General features: G+C 36.3%; 5 protein-coding genes across 5 annotated transcripts; 3 read left to right on the forward strand and 2 right to left on the reverse strand.

Annotated features, from left to right (window-relative positions):
• Positions 1-123: 123 nt before the first annotated feature.
• On the reverse strand, positions 124-2277 carry LOC130508730 (probable protein phosphatase 2C 62). The gene is made up of 4 exons (XM_057004383.1): positions 2001-2277; positions 760-1853; positions 475-647; positions 124-286 (listed from the first exon to the last, which is right to left on the reverse strand). Exons 1-4 carry the CDS (start codon positions 2227-2229, stop codon positions 124-126), a joined length of 1659 nt encoding a protein of 552 aa, XP_056860363.1. The 5' UTR covers positions 2230-2277.
• Positions 2278-2392: 115 nt separating this feature from the next.
• On the forward strand, positions 2393-4864 carry LOC130508354 (phospho-2-dehydro-3-deoxyheptonate aldolase 2, chloroplastic). The gene is made up of 5 exons (XM_057003813.1): positions 2393-2926; positions 3349-3626; positions 3723-3999; positions 4075-4320; positions 4398-4864. Exons 1-5 carry the CDS (start codon positions 2465-2467, stop codon positions 4662-4664), a joined length of 1530 nt encoding a protein of 509 aa, XP_056859793.1. The 5' UTR covers positions 2393-2464; the 3' UTR covers positions 4665-4864.
• A 1200-nt stretch (positions 4865-6064) lies between these two features.
• On the reverse strand, positions 6065-6940 carry LOC130508731 (beta-galactosidase 3-like). Its single transcript, XM_057004384.1, has 4 exons — positions 6641-6940; positions 6448-6543; positions 6236-6348; positions 6065-6131 (listed from the first exon to the last, which is right to left on the reverse strand). The coding sequence occupies exons 1-4, from the start codon at positions 6824-6826 to the stop codon at positions 6065-6067; spliced, it is 462 nt and encodes a 153-aa protein (XP_056860364.1). The 5' UTR covers positions 6827-6940.
• Positions 6941-9341: 2401 nt separating this feature from the next.
• LOC108810038 (uncharacterized) lies at positions 9342-10507 on the forward strand. Its single transcript, XM_018582167.2, has 5 exons — positions 9342-9426; positions 9491-9687; positions 9770-9893; positions 10008-10226; positions 10322-10507. The coding sequence occupies exons 1-5, from the start codon at positions 9379-9381 to the stop codon at positions 10505-10507; spliced, it is 774 nt and encodes a 257-aa protein (XP_018437669.1). The 5' UTR covers positions 9342-9378.
• Positions 10508-10889: 382 nt separating this feature from the next.
• LOC108810037 (uncharacterized) lies at positions 10890-17004 on the forward strand. Its single transcript, XM_057003814.1, has 10 exons — positions 10890-11297; positions 11414-11464; positions 11556-11687; positions 11762-12004; positions 12090-12528; positions 12608-13554; positions 13630-14224; positions 14315-14970; positions 15051-16127; positions 16214-17004. Exons 1-10 carry the CDS (start codon positions 11096-11098, stop codon positions 16786-16788), a joined length of 4917 nt encoding a protein of 1638 aa, XP_056859794.1. The 5' UTR covers positions 10890-11095; the 3' UTR covers positions 16789-17004.
• Positions 17005-18627: the final 1623 nt, after the last annotated feature.

An 18627-nucleotide genomic window follows, 5' to 3' on the forward strand; every position in this document is an offset into this window, starting at 1 on the left:
GGAAAACAAAAATGATGAAACATTAGAGCTAATGTTTCTTAATAATATTAATATGCCATAGGGTCAAATCATATTCACAAATTATCCATAAGTGTAAGAGTTTTGAAAGAAGATTGTGATGAATTAATGAAATGCAGAAGGTGATAGTAAAGTTACTACTTGTCCCGTTGTCCGTGTTGAAAACAAGTGAACTGCAAACAGAAGGAAAATCACAGGTACCTTAAAGGGGTTTTGGAGTGAAGCAGAACCAGATTCCAAGTAAAATGCTTTGGACACAAGCTCTTCCCTGTTTAGAAGTAAAGCATCCAAGCACAGTAAAACAAGCATGCTTTTATAAAAGCTGCAATATGATACTTAAAAAAGGTATGAATATATGTACATAGTATGCATGCAGATATGTATCTATGCAAGACAATTAGTATAGTTCATTAAGCATTCACAAACACTTAAGAGTAAAATATATCACTTACTAACCTGACTGAAACCACTTCAATGGGTTGAAGACTAGCTGTTTCAGGTTCAGGAAGTTGGAGATTTTCGTCATTTGTGTCATTGACAGTTTTAGATATGCTACCATTATCATTTTTACTGTCAATCACAGCTACTTCATCTTCTATGGTTGAAGTCCCATTTTCTCCGTCATTTGCCTTTATAAGAATGAAAACTAATTAGAGTGATGGCTGTTGACAGACAATCTCTGATGTCTGTTTCCTTCTATAACTGTTAAAACTACTTAATGGTTTAGACTTAGGACCTCACCATTTCAGACGTATCAACCACAGGCGTTTCAGCAGTCTCCTCAATGCTGTGATTTGTTGCTTCGGAAGTTGAAATTAGTTCACCAGGGGACACATAAACTGTAGCTATTGGTTCAACGACAAGATTTTCATCAGGAGACACAACAACTAGTTCATCAGGAGACACAGAAACTGTAGCTGTTGGTTCAACGACAAGATTTTCCTCAGGAGACACAACAACTAGTTCATCAGGAGACACATCAACTGTAGCTGTTGGTTCAACGACAAGATTTTCCTCAGGAGACACAACAACTAGTCCATCAGGAGACACATCAAGTTCAACTGTAGCTGCTGGTTCAACGACAAGATTTTCTTCAGCTTCAAAAGTCTTCATCAGTTTTTTCCTCTCTTCCAAACTGTCATCAAGTTCAGTGGTAGAAACATGAGCAACTTCCTTGAGATCATTCAACTGCGAGCCATGTTGTGAACTAGATGATATTGGTGTTGCTTGCTCCTCCACACGACTCTCAGTGAGTTGTTGATAACCATTTGTCTCACAGTCTCCTCTTATTTCATTCACTGAGACTTTCTCCATGACTTGAGAAGAAAGTGGCTCTACATTCTCATTGGTCTTTTCTTCAGTAGCGCTAGTAGGAATAACTTCTGCTACACTAACTATAGAGTTCAGATTAGAAACACTAGCAATTTTAGCTTCAGCTTCATCTTCACTCCCCGAAACAGTAACTGGAATTGGCGTTTCTTTCTTTTTCTTAGCAGGAGAACGAACCCTTTTACGATCCTTAATTTTGATCACACTGCTGAGACGGGCAGGAGGAGGAGCTCCATACTCTTTCTCAGATACTGTTTCAGTACTAGACTTCACCGGTTTTATCTTCACAACAGATTTTTCCTTGAGAGACTCCAGTTCAGAAACAGGATCTAGATCGGCCAATGCATGTCCTCCATCTCTCACTCCTTCACTGGCTTCTTCCTCTTCTATCTCAGCATGTTGCTTCCTCTCTAGCTCTAAGCATCTCGCTTTTTCTTCAGTTTCACGATACCTCTCAACCTCACTTGCATCTCCGAATCGAAAGACCTGGCTTCCATCCTTGAGCTCTGCAGATCCAAACAACTATAAGTTACCAAACTTCAAACCGAATCAAGTAAATATAATCTAGAAGTTTTTTTTTTTTTGCTTTGAAAGTATATGATCTATAGACACACACCAAAAAGCAAAAGGAAGAAGAGGAAACAAAGGCTTACGAGTTGTAGACACGAGATCAAACTTCTCCGGAGCAGTAGAAGAAGACTGCGAAGGTGAAGTAGAATTAGCCAATTGTAGTTGAGAAGACAAACGAAACTCAGAAACAGAGAATCTAATCCCACTCCGAGACAAACCCCATCGACGGTGAAGAGAAGAATAAGAAGAAGAAAATATCAGAAAAGGCAGAGGAGGAGGTTGAAGAGAAAGTAGCATCAAAGGATCTGCCATAACACTTTAACATTCAAGTTTTGTAACAGTCACATATTTTGCTTTAGAGAGAGAAGAAGCTGAAGATAAAAACCCAGTGGTGGTAACCTTCTGTTTCACACAGACATGTTCGCTATTCGCATGACACGTGGCTAATACTTTTCTTACTTAAACACTTATCTATTGTCATTAAAAATCTCACCTTTCTCCTTCTCTCTATCCTCTCGAGAACCGGCCGTCAATCTCCAAACCAGAGATGGTGACGACTCTCAACGTTTCTTCTTCTCCTCTCCCAACCAAATCGTTCCTACCTTACCGCCCCCCTCCTCGCCGTCCGATCACCTTCTCCCCCGTCTTCGCCGTCCGCTCCACCGACCCCGATAAATCTTCTCAATCAGCCTCCCGTCCCGCTAAATGGAGCTTGGACAGCTGGAAATCGATGAAAGCTTTGCAATTGCCGGAGTATCCGGACCAGAAGGATCTCGACTCTGTTCTGGAGACGCTTTCCTCTTACCCTCCCATCGTCTTCGCCGGAGAGGCGAGGAAACTCGAGGAGAAGCTTGGCCAAGCCGCCATGGGTCAGGCCTTTATGCTCCAAGGGGGTGATTGCGCTGAGAGTTTCAAGGAGTTCAACGCTGATAACATTAGGGATACTTTTAGGGTTCTTCTTCAGATGGGTGTTGTTCTCATGTTCGGTGGTCAGATGCCTGTTATAAAGGTTCGATTTTTTCACTCAAACTCTGTTTTGATTCTGTGTATAAAGGTTCGATTTTTTCTCTAAACTCTGTTTTGTTTTTAGTCTTTTGTGTTGATTCTGTTTATCAAGGTTCGATTTTTCACTACACTCTGTTTTGTTTTTAGTCTTTTGTGTTGATTCTGTGTCTAAAAGTTTGATTTTTCACTCAACTCTGTTTTGTTTTTAGTCTTTTGTGTGTGACTGTGTTCTGTGTGTCAAGGTTCGGTTTTTTTACTAAACTCTGTTTGTTCTTGTGTCGTGTGTGTTGAATTAGTGGTGGAAAGTTTATGTTATTTTGTTTTGAGTCTCTTGTGTTGTGGAAAGTTTATGTTTTGTTTGTTTTGAGTCTTGTGTGTTGTGGAAAGTTTATGTTTTGTTTGATGGGTTTTGTTTGTGTGTTTCAGGTGGGGAGAATGGCGGGTCAGTTTGCGAAGCCGAGATCAGACCCGTTTGAGGAGAAAGATGGGGTGAAGCTGCCGAGTTACAGAGGAGATAACATAAACGGTGATGCTTTCGATGAGAAGTCTAGGATACCTGATCCGCACAGGATGGAAAGAGCGTACACACAATCTGTAGCTACGTTGAATCTCTTGAGAGCATTTGCTACTGGTGGTTATGCGGCAATGCAGAGAGTTAGCCAGTGGAATCTTGATTTCAGCCAACATAGTGAACAGGGCGACAGGTTGGGGGGTCTTAAACTTGTGGTTAAAAATCGTTTGGAGACAAAACTTTTTGCTTAAGTCAGAAACTGTTGTTGTGTTTGTGATGATGAAAATAGGTACCGTGAATTGGCTAATAGAGTTGATGAGGCTTTAGGATTCATGGGTGCAGCTGGGCTTACGAACGCACACCCGATCATGACCACTACTGATTTTTGGACATCCCATGAGTGCTTGCTGCTGCCTTATGAGCAAGCACTCACGAGAGAAGACTCGACGTCTGGACTTTACTATGACTGCTCTGCGCACATGGTTTGGGTTGGGGAACGAACTCGCCAACTCGATGGTGCTCATGTTGAGTTCTTGAGGGGAATCGCTAACCCCCTTGGGATCAAGGTACGTTATAATCTTTGAATACTGTTTAGTTTCCTTATCTTGATTGTGTTTTTTTGTTTGTTTGTGTGAACTCAGGTGAGTGATAAGATGGTTCCAAGTGAACTGGTGAAGCTGATAGAGATACTAAACCCACAGAACAAGCCTGGAAGGATAACGGTTATAGTGAGAATGGGAGCTGAGAATATGAGGGTGAAGCTTCCTCATTTGATCAGGGCAGTACGTGGAGCTGGTCAGATTGTGACTTGGGTTAGTGATCCAATGCACGGGAACACCATCATGGCTCCAAGTGGGCTAAAGACTCGTTCTTTCGATGCAATCAGGGTAAATAATACTTCTTGCTCATGATCTTTTTTTTTGGCGCAGCATGATTCATGTCTATCTATGTGTATATATATCAGGCGGAGTTGAGAGCGTTCTTCGACGTGCATGATCAAGAAGGTAGCTTCCCTGGTGGGGTTCATCTAGAGATGACGGGTCAAAACGTGACAGAATGTGTTGGAGGGTCACGCACCATCACTTACAACGATCTGAGCTCACGTTACCATACACACTGTGACCCGAGGCTCAACGCTTCTCAGTCTCTGGAGCTTGCCTTCATTATCGCAGAGCGTCTGCGTAAGAGAAGGCTCGGTTCCGGGAACCTTCTGTCTTCTATTGGATTCTAGACGACACAAAGACAATGCCTTTATCCCAATTCTGATATGATGATGTGCATAGAGAGTCGTTTAAGTTTGGTTGGTGTCCTAGTAAAGTAACACTTTGGTTGTGTTTGGTTGTGTTTGGTTGTGCTTTAGGGTTGTTATTGGTTTATGTATTTTAATGGATTTAAAAATCTAAACCAAATTGAGTGTTTTTGTTTCTATAATTTTGAAATCCATATTAAAATCTAATAATTTGTATTGGTTTTATGATTTTAAAATCTAGTGTTATTTAAAAACATAAATTTACTTAAAGGATTTGATTTGAAATTGGATTTGAGTGGATTTATAGATATTTTTGAAAAAATACAAAGGAATAAATATTGAGTTCAACCTTGTTATTTTGATTGAACTTTTAACGTTTGGAGAAGTTCTCACGTAGACATTTGCTATTTGTCAGATATCTCAAAAAACTTTGTGTATTCAGTTAATATATTTTTATGGTGTTCTTGATTACCTTTTTCTTTTTGGGTAACAAATGAATTCTCACCTTGTTCCAATTTATAGTTACTGGCAATAGTTCAAAGTTTTGAGCTTTAATATTCTCTTGTATGTAATTAACTAGTTTTGGATCTTCCTAACTCTTACCTTGTCACTTTCCCACACTAACCAATGAAAATTAGTACATTCTGAACAATTTCTCAATCCCAAACATTTTCTCTCATGAACTACTAAGGTTATTATTTAAGTTTAGTTACGATTAACCTATTTTGAATTATTAAAATAGATCAAAGTCTCGTCCTACTTATTCCATTTTATTGATTTATAACAATTCATCTATTTTGATTTTGAAATTCATAACGCTTATTTGGTTTTTAAAATCATGGATTTATCAAAGAATTTTAAATCGAAAATGATTTATAAATCCATTAAAATACTATAACCAATAATACCACTTGATAAACCGTTGGTAAATCAGTTAAGTTTCAAAGTATATATCATTTTTCTTCTTCACGCGTAAATCGATTCTGAGAATTTCAATCATTTACTAGATTTTATATGATATAAAAATAAACTAGTTATGATAAGATGTGTATAGAGAGACTCTCTTAAGTTATTATGTACTAGTAAAAGAAGACATTATTGTTTTGTGTTTGGTTATGCTGTCGTGAAGTGTCTTCACACTCTATAATTTGTCTTAGTAGATCAGTTGATAAATCATTTAAAGTTTCCAAATATCCTTCTTTTTTAGAAAGTAGGTCTGTGGATTCAGATAGTTCAATTCGACTTAAAATATTGTCGAATTGAATTGAGTGTATTTGTTATTTTTTTTAATATTTATTGAAACTAACTGATATTTTTGGGTTTTAATTATATTTTATTAAATTTAGATAAGATGAGTCAGTTTTATTCAAAATTTGGTCAATTTAGTCAGTCACCTCATCTGTTCTGAAGCTGATTCCAGGAACATACTTCAGCCAAACAGGGAATCCTCTGTTCATTCCCCAAAAAAAGAAAACAACTTTAGAAATGAGAAACATAAACTGGACAAATCTAAGAGGCAACTGAATCTGAAGAGACAAAAAACAAAAGGTTACCCGAAGTTCCACTCAGCACAAACATAAGGCCCAATTCGAAGATGAGCATATAGTCCAGCTTTGTGTATCGTCTTCACGAATCTCACCAAATCATTTCTCCCATCAAAATCGTACTGAAAAGGAACAAGTAATTGTCAAAAAAAAAAAGACACAACATAAACTAGGAACAGAACTCAAGACTAAACAAAAAAAAAGAAAAGAAAAAGAGTTACTTTGCCAGGAGAAGGCTCATGGAGATTCCAGAAAACATAAGTCTCAATCACATCAACGCCTCCATCTTTCGCCTTCTGAATCAAACCTTCCCACATCTAAACCACAACAACAACAACAACAACCAAAAAGTTCACAACTTTTGATCAAATGTAAGAAACAGAGAGTCAAAGTTTGGATTTTTAGAAATCTTACATCAGGTGTGCTTCGAGGGTAATGTATAGAGCCAGAGAAGAGGATTCGTCTCTGCCCGTTGATGAGAAGTGCTTTACGGTCATAAGTAACGCCGCATTGAACAAAACCAACGCCTAGAATCAAAAACCCTAAGCACAGCCAGAGAATCAGTCGTGGAGCAGTATCACCAGTCCCCATGCTCTGCATTAACCTGCTTCCTTAAAGAGATTGACTACACGTATAGAGGAGAAGAGGAAGGGGAAGTGTTACGCTTCTTCTTCTTCTGGGTTTAAGGAGAGAGAGAGAGAGAAGACGAAGGAGAAAGAAGAGAGGACGAAGGGGTTTTATTGCACTTCACAAGTGTCTATTGGCATCACCACTACGTGGCCGTGACCTACCGACGCTTTCCCACCATTTTTTACTCTTTTCTTTTATTTATTTATTTGTTTTTATTAACATCAATACTATTAAAGTTGCAGTATGCCCTATTGATATATGTTGGGTCTATTTAAAAAAAACAAACAAACAATGCAGGTGGTTATAGACGACATATTTATATAACTTCTTAACCACTAATCTAACTTAATATCTTACCACATCTAAAGAACAGCTATTACTTCTGCATATTTCTTTTCGACACAAACTCAGACAACTCAGACAGTATATGGCTTTTCCATAAACGTTGATCAATCATCTGCAAATACAGATGTATAAACCATATAAGAGATTGAAATAACTTAACACCAAAATAGATGTAACAAATTAAACCCAGAAAATCAACCATGGCTGTTTCTCTAAATCGAACTCATCTATTTTTCTTTTTATTGGTTTGTAGAAGATAAAATCCTGTACTATGAGTAAAATTCGGAAGATTTTAGCACAAGAATTTACGAAAACACATAACAGTCAATGGATTTTATAAGAAAATCAATGGAGGATGGTAGAACTATTTTCTGCGAAACCTAATTGATCAAATGGGGAAGAAGATAACATAAATTACCAAAATGCCATTAATGAAATAAAAGAAAATAAAATTAAAAACCACAGGGAACTACTCGACCCCTGGTTTTGCGTTAATATTAAACAGCTCTATAGAGTTTGATTTAAAAACTGCTCAGTATCATCAGTTTAAATAACAAATCAATCTGAATAACCTACTTTAAAGGACTGAAGATGACAATTATTTTTAAACCATCGTAACTAAATAACAAACCACTTACTACTACCAATAATCTCCTATTTTTAAGCACCAAGAATCTAATAACTATTATTTTCCACAACACCAAATCTATTCTTCTAATTTTTATTTCAAATTCAAGTAATCAAATAATATATTCTCAAATGCATAAAGATATTCCATAACCCACTATCCCGCAATTACAGCACAACTCCTATATGGTTACTAATTTTTTTAAAATATTAACGCAACTTATATCGTTTCCATCAACTGCCTCTGGTTATATAAATTTTTCCAACAGCCTATAACTTCTCACCCTTCCTAAAATCAAAACTCACACACTTTCTCTCACGAAACAAATACCTGTGATCATGGAATTCACTGCTTTGGCCGACCTCAAACCATTCATGACAGATGCTCGTGTACAAGTAAAGGTTCTCCATACCTGGAAGCAATACACAAAACTTTCAGGAGAATCATTGGAAATTGTTTTGTCTGATGCACAAGTAAGTCTCAAATCTTATCAAACCTATCTACTATTGTTTTCTCTTGAAACTATACTAAACTCCTATCTAAAATCGTATGCCTTTCTTTATTTTTAAGGGAACAAAAATTCAAGCCTCCTGTAAGAAGACTTACCTCGATAAGTTGACAAGGAAACTTCCAAATGTGCTTGGTGTTGGAATGTGGAGAAACCTCGAAAAATTCAACATCACTAACCCTGGTGTTTCCTTCAGATCTACCAAACACCAATACAAGATCAACTTCGTCTATGCCACTGATATCACTCCATCATCAATCAAAAACGACAGCATGTTTCTGAGTTTGGTGGATTTCGAAACTATTGAGAATGGAGTGGAAGATCCAAACATCTTAATTGGTATATCTGTAGCTTTAAAGTTTCATGTTATATTTGTTGTTCAACCTGAACTTTATCGTTTTTTTTTTTGCAACTTGCAGATGTTATTGGAGAAGTGTCTGATTTGGGAGCTCTACAGACTGTTCAGTGCTCAGGAAAACCAAAAAAGAAAATCGAGTTCAGTTTGACAGATATTGTGTAAGTTAAACCATAGATTTTTTTTTATCATTATAATTATTAGTTTGACATATATATTTTTTCAGTGGCCGTAGAATTAATTGCTGTCTGTGGGGAAAGTTTGCTGAAAACACTAAAGCTAACTGTGACGAGGCTGGTGAAGATTCAGTTATATGCCTCCTACGTTTTGTGAAAGTTGGCACCTACAGAAGTAATCCTATTATCCAGTATCATAACATAACTTCCTATATTTATACAATTTTGTTACTACTCACATTTATGTTACAATTCTTAATTTCAGATGAGATTCAAATTTCAAACTCATATGATGCTTCTCAAGTATTTTTCAACCCGCCAATTGCAGAGTCTGAGGCTTTTTTCAAAAGGTATTCTGAGTTTTATATCAATACTAATTAAATTGATTTGTTCTGTTAATTAAAATAGCTATGTTGGTTCACATTTAATAGGGATGTTGCATCCAATGCTTTGACACTGATTGAATCCGATCAAGATAAACTTGAGAGAGAGATCAGGCGTGATCCTTGGATGCAATACCCAACAAAAGACATAGCAGAGCTACAGCAATCAACTGAGGTTTGGGTAATATATTCTTACAGTATACATTGTGTATAGACTAACGTTTTGGTTTTCTTTCTAGATTGAGCAATGCAGAATCATTGCTACAATCTATGCTATTGACAAGGATTGGGGTTGGTACTATTTTGGATGCAAAGGTTGCCAAAGAAAGGTTTCCAGGATTTCGAGAACTGTTAAAATCGTGGCAGGGCATGAGGTTGTAACTCATCTGTGGTGGTGTGAAAAGTGTGAAGATAAGGTCACACAAGTCATCCCTAAGTAAGTTATTTATAATTTATTCTTTATGTTGTTATCAGACAATTAAATTTCCTAAGATATTAATTTTTAATATGTATAACAGGTTCAGGATTCATGTCTTGGTTAAAGATGGTTCTGGAGAAGCTTACCTGATGCTTCTTGATTGGATTGCAAGCGGAGTTGTTCCTGAATCTGCTTCCCACTTGCTCAACGGTTCCTTAGAAGAGGTTATCACCTTCTTTCCTTGACTTCATTTATGAACACTGTGCCTGCAATAACTCAGATTCATTATTCAAGTAATAGAATATCTTTGTATCTCTAACATATATTGAATACAACAGCTAAAAGATGTTGAGTCTTTTCCTGAGGCTATTACTTCTTTGATTGGAAAGACTTTCATGTTTGGAGTTTACATTGAGAGTGCCAATATTAGTAGCAAGGGTGGGATGTATAAAGTTGGTAAAGTGTGGAAAGATATGAGTATGCTACTCACTGCTGGTAGCACCAGTCAATCATTGACCTGGTCTGACATTGGAACTAATAATTTAAGTTCTTCACAGGTATGGTTTAGTATTTTATTATTTGAAAGAAAATTTCTTAATCTATATGACTTCGATTTTACAGTAGCAAATTGATGATTATATGTTTTCTATAGGGTTCGATTTTACCTTTGGAAAGTCAAGCAATGGATGACACTGTGGTAACCCCATCATCTAAACGCAAAGAACCCATTGAAGGTGAGCCTGACTTAAGTTCTACATCAAAGAAGCTGTGCACCAGAGTATTTGTGAAGAAAGAAAAGACCAGCAAAGAGGAGTCAAACACCAAAAAAAGTGGCTAACTACGTTTTCTATGTTGCCTTTGTCGTTTTTTTTTTCTGTTAGTTTTACTTTCAATTAAGTGCTTATTTGCACAATTGTTTCTGTTTCAACTTTGATTTGCAATTAAGACTATTGTCATTCCCTAATGTTAAGTTTACTTTCAATTAAGTCCTTAAATTTTATGATTATTACTCAAAGAAACCTGCTCATATTACATTAATCAATTTTTGTTTCACTCTATCCTAATTTAAACTATTTATTTATAATAGGCCCTTAGTTTATATAAATGTTTTAGGAAGATAAATATTTTGACATAAGATGTAAAAAAAAAAAAGATAAATTCTTAATGCGTTGAATTGTTTCAATCTATTCAAAATATTCATATAATTATTAATATCCACATACTTTCATATTAATCTGCAACTGATCTGTAGGAAACTAAAATAACTTATGGTTAATTTATTATCCAATCAGAAACGTAGTCATTTAATCTAACTTCTCTACCCACATGGAAAACTAACTTCTCTATACACAGAACAACGATGGTTTCCATTATCCAACCCATGGAAAACTAACTTCTCTACAGACACTTAACTACACAACCAAACATGAAGAACAAAGATGAAAATACAAAGAAGAGAAAAACAAATCATCAACCTATATTTCTTTCTCCATCGAATTCTAAATCTTCTGATCAAACATCAGTGTTGAGAGATGTTACTAATCTAAATTCAACACTACCAAGTTCTGGGATTACCCAGAATTTTACTCATCCATCGACTGCTTTGAGTTCATCAAATCCATATTATGGTATTTTTTCAGAAACCCATTATTATGATCAATATTATACTGTTTTCGTGATTGCTTATTCTCTGAAACGAAATTATTAATAAATAGTATTGATTATGTTTTTTTTTCACCTACAGACAAAGCTAAAGGAAAGCAGCCTCAGTGTTCTAAGAGATTTCGAACTACTGGTAACTTGCTGTAGTTTTAAAAATATTTGTGTACACTGTAAAATTGTATATATAACAACTGACATTGTTTTTTATATTTTGCGATGGTGAGGTGGTGATTATAACATTCAACCTAGGGATCTTTTACCAGCATTCTCCAAGTTAGACAGCTTTACCACTTCTCAACACAACGAGTCAGAAGAAGAAAGTGACTTTCAATCATCTGTTATCCCCTATTTTTCTGGTCTGTATAATTATATTATCCTTATCCATTCTATTAGTTCATGTGTCTAAATGTGAGTAATAACCTTTTTTCAGAGGAAGGTGAGGATTATAGTGATCAGAGTTATTACAGTGATCAGAGCTATGATGTCAGTAGTGAAGATGGTGATTCATATGAACAAACATATGATAACATTGAAGGATTAACAGCGATTTCAAATCCTATACAAGATGCACAGAGAGAGAGGATTTTGACAATGGCTGATATATTTAGAAACATGTTCGAAGGCACTCCATCCTCATCTACTACACCTTCAATGGCTACACTAAAGACTACAGGTATATTTGAATTATTTGGCGAATTTTGTATAATAATAAAACCTTTTAAAGTTTCTGATCATCTGAGTTTATTAATTTGTTACAGAGTACATAGATGAGGGTGATCCTACTCACAAATGTGACTACTGTGGTGCGAAAATGTGGTTTGGTGAACGTGTTGATAAGAGAAACAAGTGCAAGAAACCCAAATTTTCTATGTGTTGTGGACAAGGTCAAGTACAGTTGCCATTACTTAAGGAATCACCAGATATCTTGAAAAGATTGCTACATGGTGATGATGAGATCAGCAATTATTTTCGAGAAAATATAAGGCAGCTTAATATGGTCTTTTCTTTTACATCTCTTGGGGGTAAAGTGGATAGATGTGTTCCTCAAGGACGTGGACCAAAGATGTTTCAACTTCAAGGAGAAAACTATCATTTAATGGGTAGTTTAAAGCCTCCAGCTGGAGGAGAACCCAAGTTTTCTCAACTCTACATTGTTGACACAGAAACCGAAATTGAAAAACGAGCTTCTATTATAGGGTATTTTCTGATCTACTAAGGTTTTATTTTTATTGATCTAATGATTCTAAAATTGTTGAACTTCTACTATGTGATGCAGGAAATACAAGAAAAAGGCTGATAAGGCTAAAAAGGAGAAACTGAGAAAGATAGTCATTGAGATGATAATTGAGATGCTAAACCAAGTAAATCCTTATGTTCATCAGTTCCGTTCAGCACGAGAGCGGTTCAATACTAATCCTGAAACTACGTTTCATATGAGGATTGTTAGCAGTAGAGAAAAAGATGGAAGGACATATGATACTCCTACTGCATCTGAAGTTGCTGCATTAATTCCTGGTGATTTCAATTTGGAAATGGATAAAAGAGACATTGTTCTGGAAGAGAAGCAGACAGGATGGCTTAAACGGATTAGCGAAATACATCCTTCCTACCTAGCACTCCAATATCCTCTTATATTTGCATATGGCGAAGATGGGTTCAGACTTGGGATTCAGAAAGGAGTTACAGATGCTTCAGCTAAACTAAAGAGGAGAAATATCTCTTTGAGACAGTGGTATGCGTATAGAATTCAGGAAAGGGATGGGGAATCTCATACACTTTTGCACTCTAAAAGGCTGTTCCAACAGTTTTTGGTCGATGGTTATACAACTATTGAAGCAAATCGGTTGAGCTATTTGAGGATGAACCAGAAAACTCTTAGATCAGACACCTTTGAGTCTATTCAGCAGTCTGAAAATAATGGGAATACAGATATGTCTGAGCAAGGGAGCCGCTTTTTGCTACCAGCCACGTTCGTTGGAGGGCCAAGATACATGAAGAATTTGTATTTGGATGCAATGGCTATATGCAAATATTATGGATTTCCCGATCTGTTTATAACTTTCACATGCAACCCTAAATGGCCTGAAATCACAAGGTATGTTCAACCACGAAAGCTCAGTCCTGATGACAGACCAGAGATCCTATGCAGAGTTTTTAAGATTAAACTGGATAGGCTTATGATCGATTTAACAGAAAAACGTCTACTTGGAAGGGTTGTCGCATGTGAGTTTTTTTTTTTGTCTGATATTTGTTGACTTTATCTGTGGTTACTAATGTCGTTTTCTGTTTATAATGCAGCAATGTACACAGTTGAATTTCAGAAACGTGGTCTGCCACATGCTCATATTCTGCTGTTCTTGCATCCCAACTCTAAACTACCTAAACCGGAGGACATAGACAGAATCATCTCAGCAGAAATACCAGATAAAAACAATGACCCAGAGTTGTTTGAAGTGGTAAAGGATATGATGATTCATGGGCCTTGTGGGGCAGTTAACATGAACTCGCCATGCATGGAAAATGGTAAATGTTCAAAGCTCTATCCTAAAGATTTTGTGGAGGAAACTTCTGTGAACAGAGAAGGATTTCCTGTTTATAGAAGGCGTGAACAGCCTGGTTGCTTTGTTGAGAAAAATGGCTTCAAATGCGACAACAGATATGTTATTCCGTATAACAAGAAATTATCTGTTCGTTATCGAGCTCATATTAATGTTGAATGGTGTAATCAGACTGGTTCTATTAAATACTTATTCAAGTATATAAACAAAGGCCAGGATCGTTGCACTGTTGCTGTTGAGCCATCAGAAAAAGGAAGAAGAAAACAAAAGGGCGTGAAAGATGGATCTACTGAAGTTGAAAAAAAAAATGAGATAAAAAACTTTTTCAACTGCAGGTAATTTTTATTGTCATCTTTCTTCAGCTTTATTTTATAACCTCAACATCATCAGTCTTATTTCATTCATTTCAATTATTATTTTCGCAGATATGTTTCAGCTTGTGAAGGGGCATGGAGGACTTTAAGTTTCCCTATTCACTATCGATCAGTACCCGTTGAGAGAATGCAATTTCACCTACCAGGGAAGCAGATTATTATTTTCAAAGATGATGACACTTATGAAACAGTCACCAGTCGCGAGCTTATTGAAAATACTATGTTCACTGGTTGGTTTGAACTGAACAAGGTTAGTGCTGTTGCCAGAAGACTGACTTTAGCAGAAATTCCAACAATGTTCACTTGGAATAAGAAGGAAAAGAAGTTTCATGACAGAAAGAGGGGGTTCAGTATTGGTAGGATCAATTATGCCCCAAGAAAGATTGAAGAAGCTTTCTATTTGCGTGTTCTACTAAACATTGTTAGAGGTCCAACGTGTTTTGAGGAGGTTCGAACCTTTAACAATGTTGAGTATCCTTCATTTAAGAAGGCGTGTTTTGCAAGAGGGTTAATGGACGACGATAAAGAGTTTATTGATAACATTTTGCGGACGAGTTTCACTGAAACAGCTGCACATTTGCGTCACACCTTTGTTATCATTCTGATGTCTGGGACTTTATCTGCGCCAGAGGTTGTTTGGAACAATACATGGGAGGTTCTATGTGATGATATTGAGTATAAACGGAGAAAGCAACTAAACAGACCAGGTATAATTTATTTTTTTTTCTTTGATTTTTTTTTATCACTGGAAAAATATTTTCTAATTCATCAATATATTTTTTTGTAGATCTTTGCTTAAGTGATGATGAAAAACAACAATTTGCTCTTCTTGAGATTGAAAAGATTTTAAAGAGCAATGGATTTTCTTTAGAGCAGTGGGAATCTATGCCAAAGCCAGCTCCAGATATAGTTGGGAATGACAATGTGTTGATTGTAGATGAGTTGAGTTATGATAGGGAGAAGCTACAAGCAGAGCATGACCGAGACGTTGGTAAACTCACAGAGGAGCAAAGAAATATATATGGAGAAATTGTTGATGCTGTCGTAAATGATAAAGGAGGTGTCTTCTTTGTTTATGGATTTGGAGGAACTGGTAAAACCTTCCTGTGGCGATTGTTGTCTGCAGCCATTAGATGCAGGGGAGAAATTTGCTTGAACACTGCATCAAGTGGGATAGCTTCTCTTTTGTTACAAGGAGGAAGGACAGCTCATTCAAGGTTTGGAATACCAATAAACCCAGATGAGTTTTCTACTTGCACACTTATTCCAGGAAGTGATCAAGCTAATTTGGTGAAAGCTGCTTCTCTAATCATATGGGATGAAGCACCAATGATGAGCAGACACTGTTTTGAGTCTTTGGACAGGAGTATGAAAGACATTTTGGGGAACAAGGACACCAGGCCTTTTGGTGGAAAGGTGGTTGTGTTTGGAGGCGATTTCAGACAGATATTGCCTGTCATACATGGTGGTGGACGAACAGAAATTGTTATGGAGTCTCTTAATATGTCATATTTATGGAATCATGTCAAGGTTATGAAGCTAACCAAGAATATGAGGTTACTTTCTGAAAATCTGTCTGCTGAAGAAGCTAAGGAATTAAAGGAATTTTCAGAGTGGATTCTAGATGTTGGAGATGGAAAGCTAGGAGGAGATAATGATGGAGAAGTTGTAATCAGTATCCCAGAGGAGTTTCTTATTACTGATGGAGATGATCCAATTGAATCAATTAGCAAAGCAGTGTATGGGGATGTTGTTTCCTTACAACAGAATAGAGAGCCTAAGTTTTTCCAAGAAAGAGCAATTCTATGTCCCACCAATGAAGATGTCAATAGGATTAACCAGCATATGTTGGATAAACTACCAGGTTATACTATTGATATGGACATTTTATTTTTTGGCTATTGAAATCGTTTTGAATATTATTTAACTTTTGAGGTTTGTAATATGCAGGAGAAGAAAGAATTTATTTAAGCTCTGACTCGATTGATGCTTCTGATAGATTTTCCCGAGCAGATCAGGCTCTAACTCCCGATTTCTTAAACACCATCAAGGTTTCTGGTCTGCCTAATCATAGTATTCGCTTGAAAGTCGGATGTCCGGTGATGTTGCTTCGAAATATCGACCATACAAACGGCTTGATGAATGGCACCAGACTTCAGATTACAGAGATGGATGATTTAATGGTAAAGGCGAAAGTCATCACAGGAGAAAAGGTGGGAAAAACTGTGGACATTCCTAGACTTTCTATTACACCTTCTGATAAAAAATTGCCTTTCAAGATGAGGAGGAGGCAACTGCCTATTGCAGTGGCTTTTGCAATTACCATTAACAAGAGTCAAGGTCAATCTCTATCTCATGTTGGTTTGTATCTACCTAGAGATGTATTTTCTCATGGGCAACTATATGTGGCTGTTTCAAGAGTAACATCAAAGAATGGATTGAAGATTTTGGTTGTTGATGATCAAGGAAAGCCTAAGCGTGAGACAAAGAATGTTGTTTTCAAAGAGATCTTTCAGAATCTCTAATTTAATAGTTTAGTTTGCTGTGTTTTTTAGAGATTTGAACTTATTACACTTATTTTCAAACAATGTAGTTATTTGCAATCGTTGGATGTTCTATTTTGTCTCTCTAATTGATTCATACAAGCAAATGAATTAACAAACGTGCAAGCAAACGAAATTTGATCTATTAACCTAAATAGAAGCACACAGTAGACAATCAAGTTAACATTATTCAACATACAGCAAGGACGATAACAAACCAGCAAACAATATTTCCATTCCTAACTAATCATGTACTATTCCAGTCCTGGCAACTAAGCTTCTGTTCCATTCCTAATTTCTAAGCTCTAGAAGTTTTGTTTAGTGACTTACATGTTATTCCAATGGTCAATGTTGTTTCTGATTGTACTTCATGTCCCTTTCTTCGAAGTGAGTCTGTTATCCTTTCCTTGGTTTCTGTTTTTCATCTTTCTTCTTATAATATGATAAACGAGGGCCTACAGAACAAAACAATCATTCATAAGTGTAGCTCAAAGTTGTTTCTGATCTATATTAACTACTATCATTTAGATTACTTATCTTTCTAATGCAGATCTATTTTATTGCTCTCCAGTTGCTCCTTTGACGTCATTAAGTTCTGCACAACAAATACAAGAGTTCAATTATATTACAACATTGCAACAGATACTAATTAGATGATATGAATCCTTCTTAATTGTTTCATTTGTTGGCTACTATAGCATGATAATCATGCTTTGTACATTTAAGAAAAGAAATATTATTGAAATTTTCATGCTACATCAATGAAATTATTATTGGTTTACATTTAAGAAAAACAATGTTCGGATTCTTACCAGATTCTGTAGATTTGTAGAATCTGGTCTCCAGATAAGAATGGATTCCAGCTGATTACTTTCAGAACCTGAGAAAATACTTCATGTAAACCAAAAAAAATATTGTCAGGTTCAGCTGAAAAAAAGACAAATATGATCAGATTTCAATAATCAAAAAAAATTATCTTGATTTATAACTAGCAAGGAATAGATTACTTGGGATCTTGACAGGAGCCAAATAGATTTCAACTTCAATGGTACCAATCGAATAGAGGCACTAATGTCTGCTACCACAGTCTTCGATGTGTTTCTGTGAAAAAAGTAATTCCCATCCCAACATCAAACTGACCTCAAACATCAAGTCAAACAGGTTTTCAACCTCTCAATTCTAAAACTAAATGAAAACTTTTAGTAGTATGAAACCAACCTGTAACTAAAGTGGTTAAGCTCTAAGAAGTATAACTCGATCGTGTCCATGCTGTAGAGATACTCATCAGTAGCTGCTCCAACATAGTTAACACTCGCCAACCTTCTAGCCGCCTGTTTAAGTTTCTTTATGGTTTCTTGTGGAGCCATGGTGATTGGACCTTCCTCTATGACCTGAGACACGAAATATAAAATAAGAAATCATGCAATAACTTGTCTCCGCCAGTAAGGGACTTAAGACAGGTAAAACTGAGTACATAAGAATCCATAACACAAAGTATTTATTTGTAACAAGATAATAAAAATACAGAATCTATCACTGAAAACCTTTTGGTGTCTTCTCTGGACACTACAGTCCCGGCTGTGCAGAGCTGAAACGTTTCCAATTTGGTCACAGAGCAGCTGGACCTCTAAATGCCGACTCTAGCCAAATACAAATAACAGCCATATCATTAGCACAATCTCTTTCAGAGCTTTTTTATCACATAAAAATATACCCATTCGCATTATTCCATATATATCTTTATATAAAGATGAAAAGATATATCAACCTGACCTCAAACATCAAGTCAAACAGGTTTTTAACCTCTCAATTTTAAAACTA

Source organism: Raphanus sativus, chromosome 2, assembly GCF_000801105.2.
Source record: "Raphanus sativus cultivar WK10039 chromosome 2, ASM80110v3, whole genome shotgun sequence".
NCBI classification, from domain to species: Eukaryota; Viridiplantae; Streptophyta; class Magnoliopsida; order Brassicales; family Brassicaceae; genus Raphanus; species Raphanus sativus.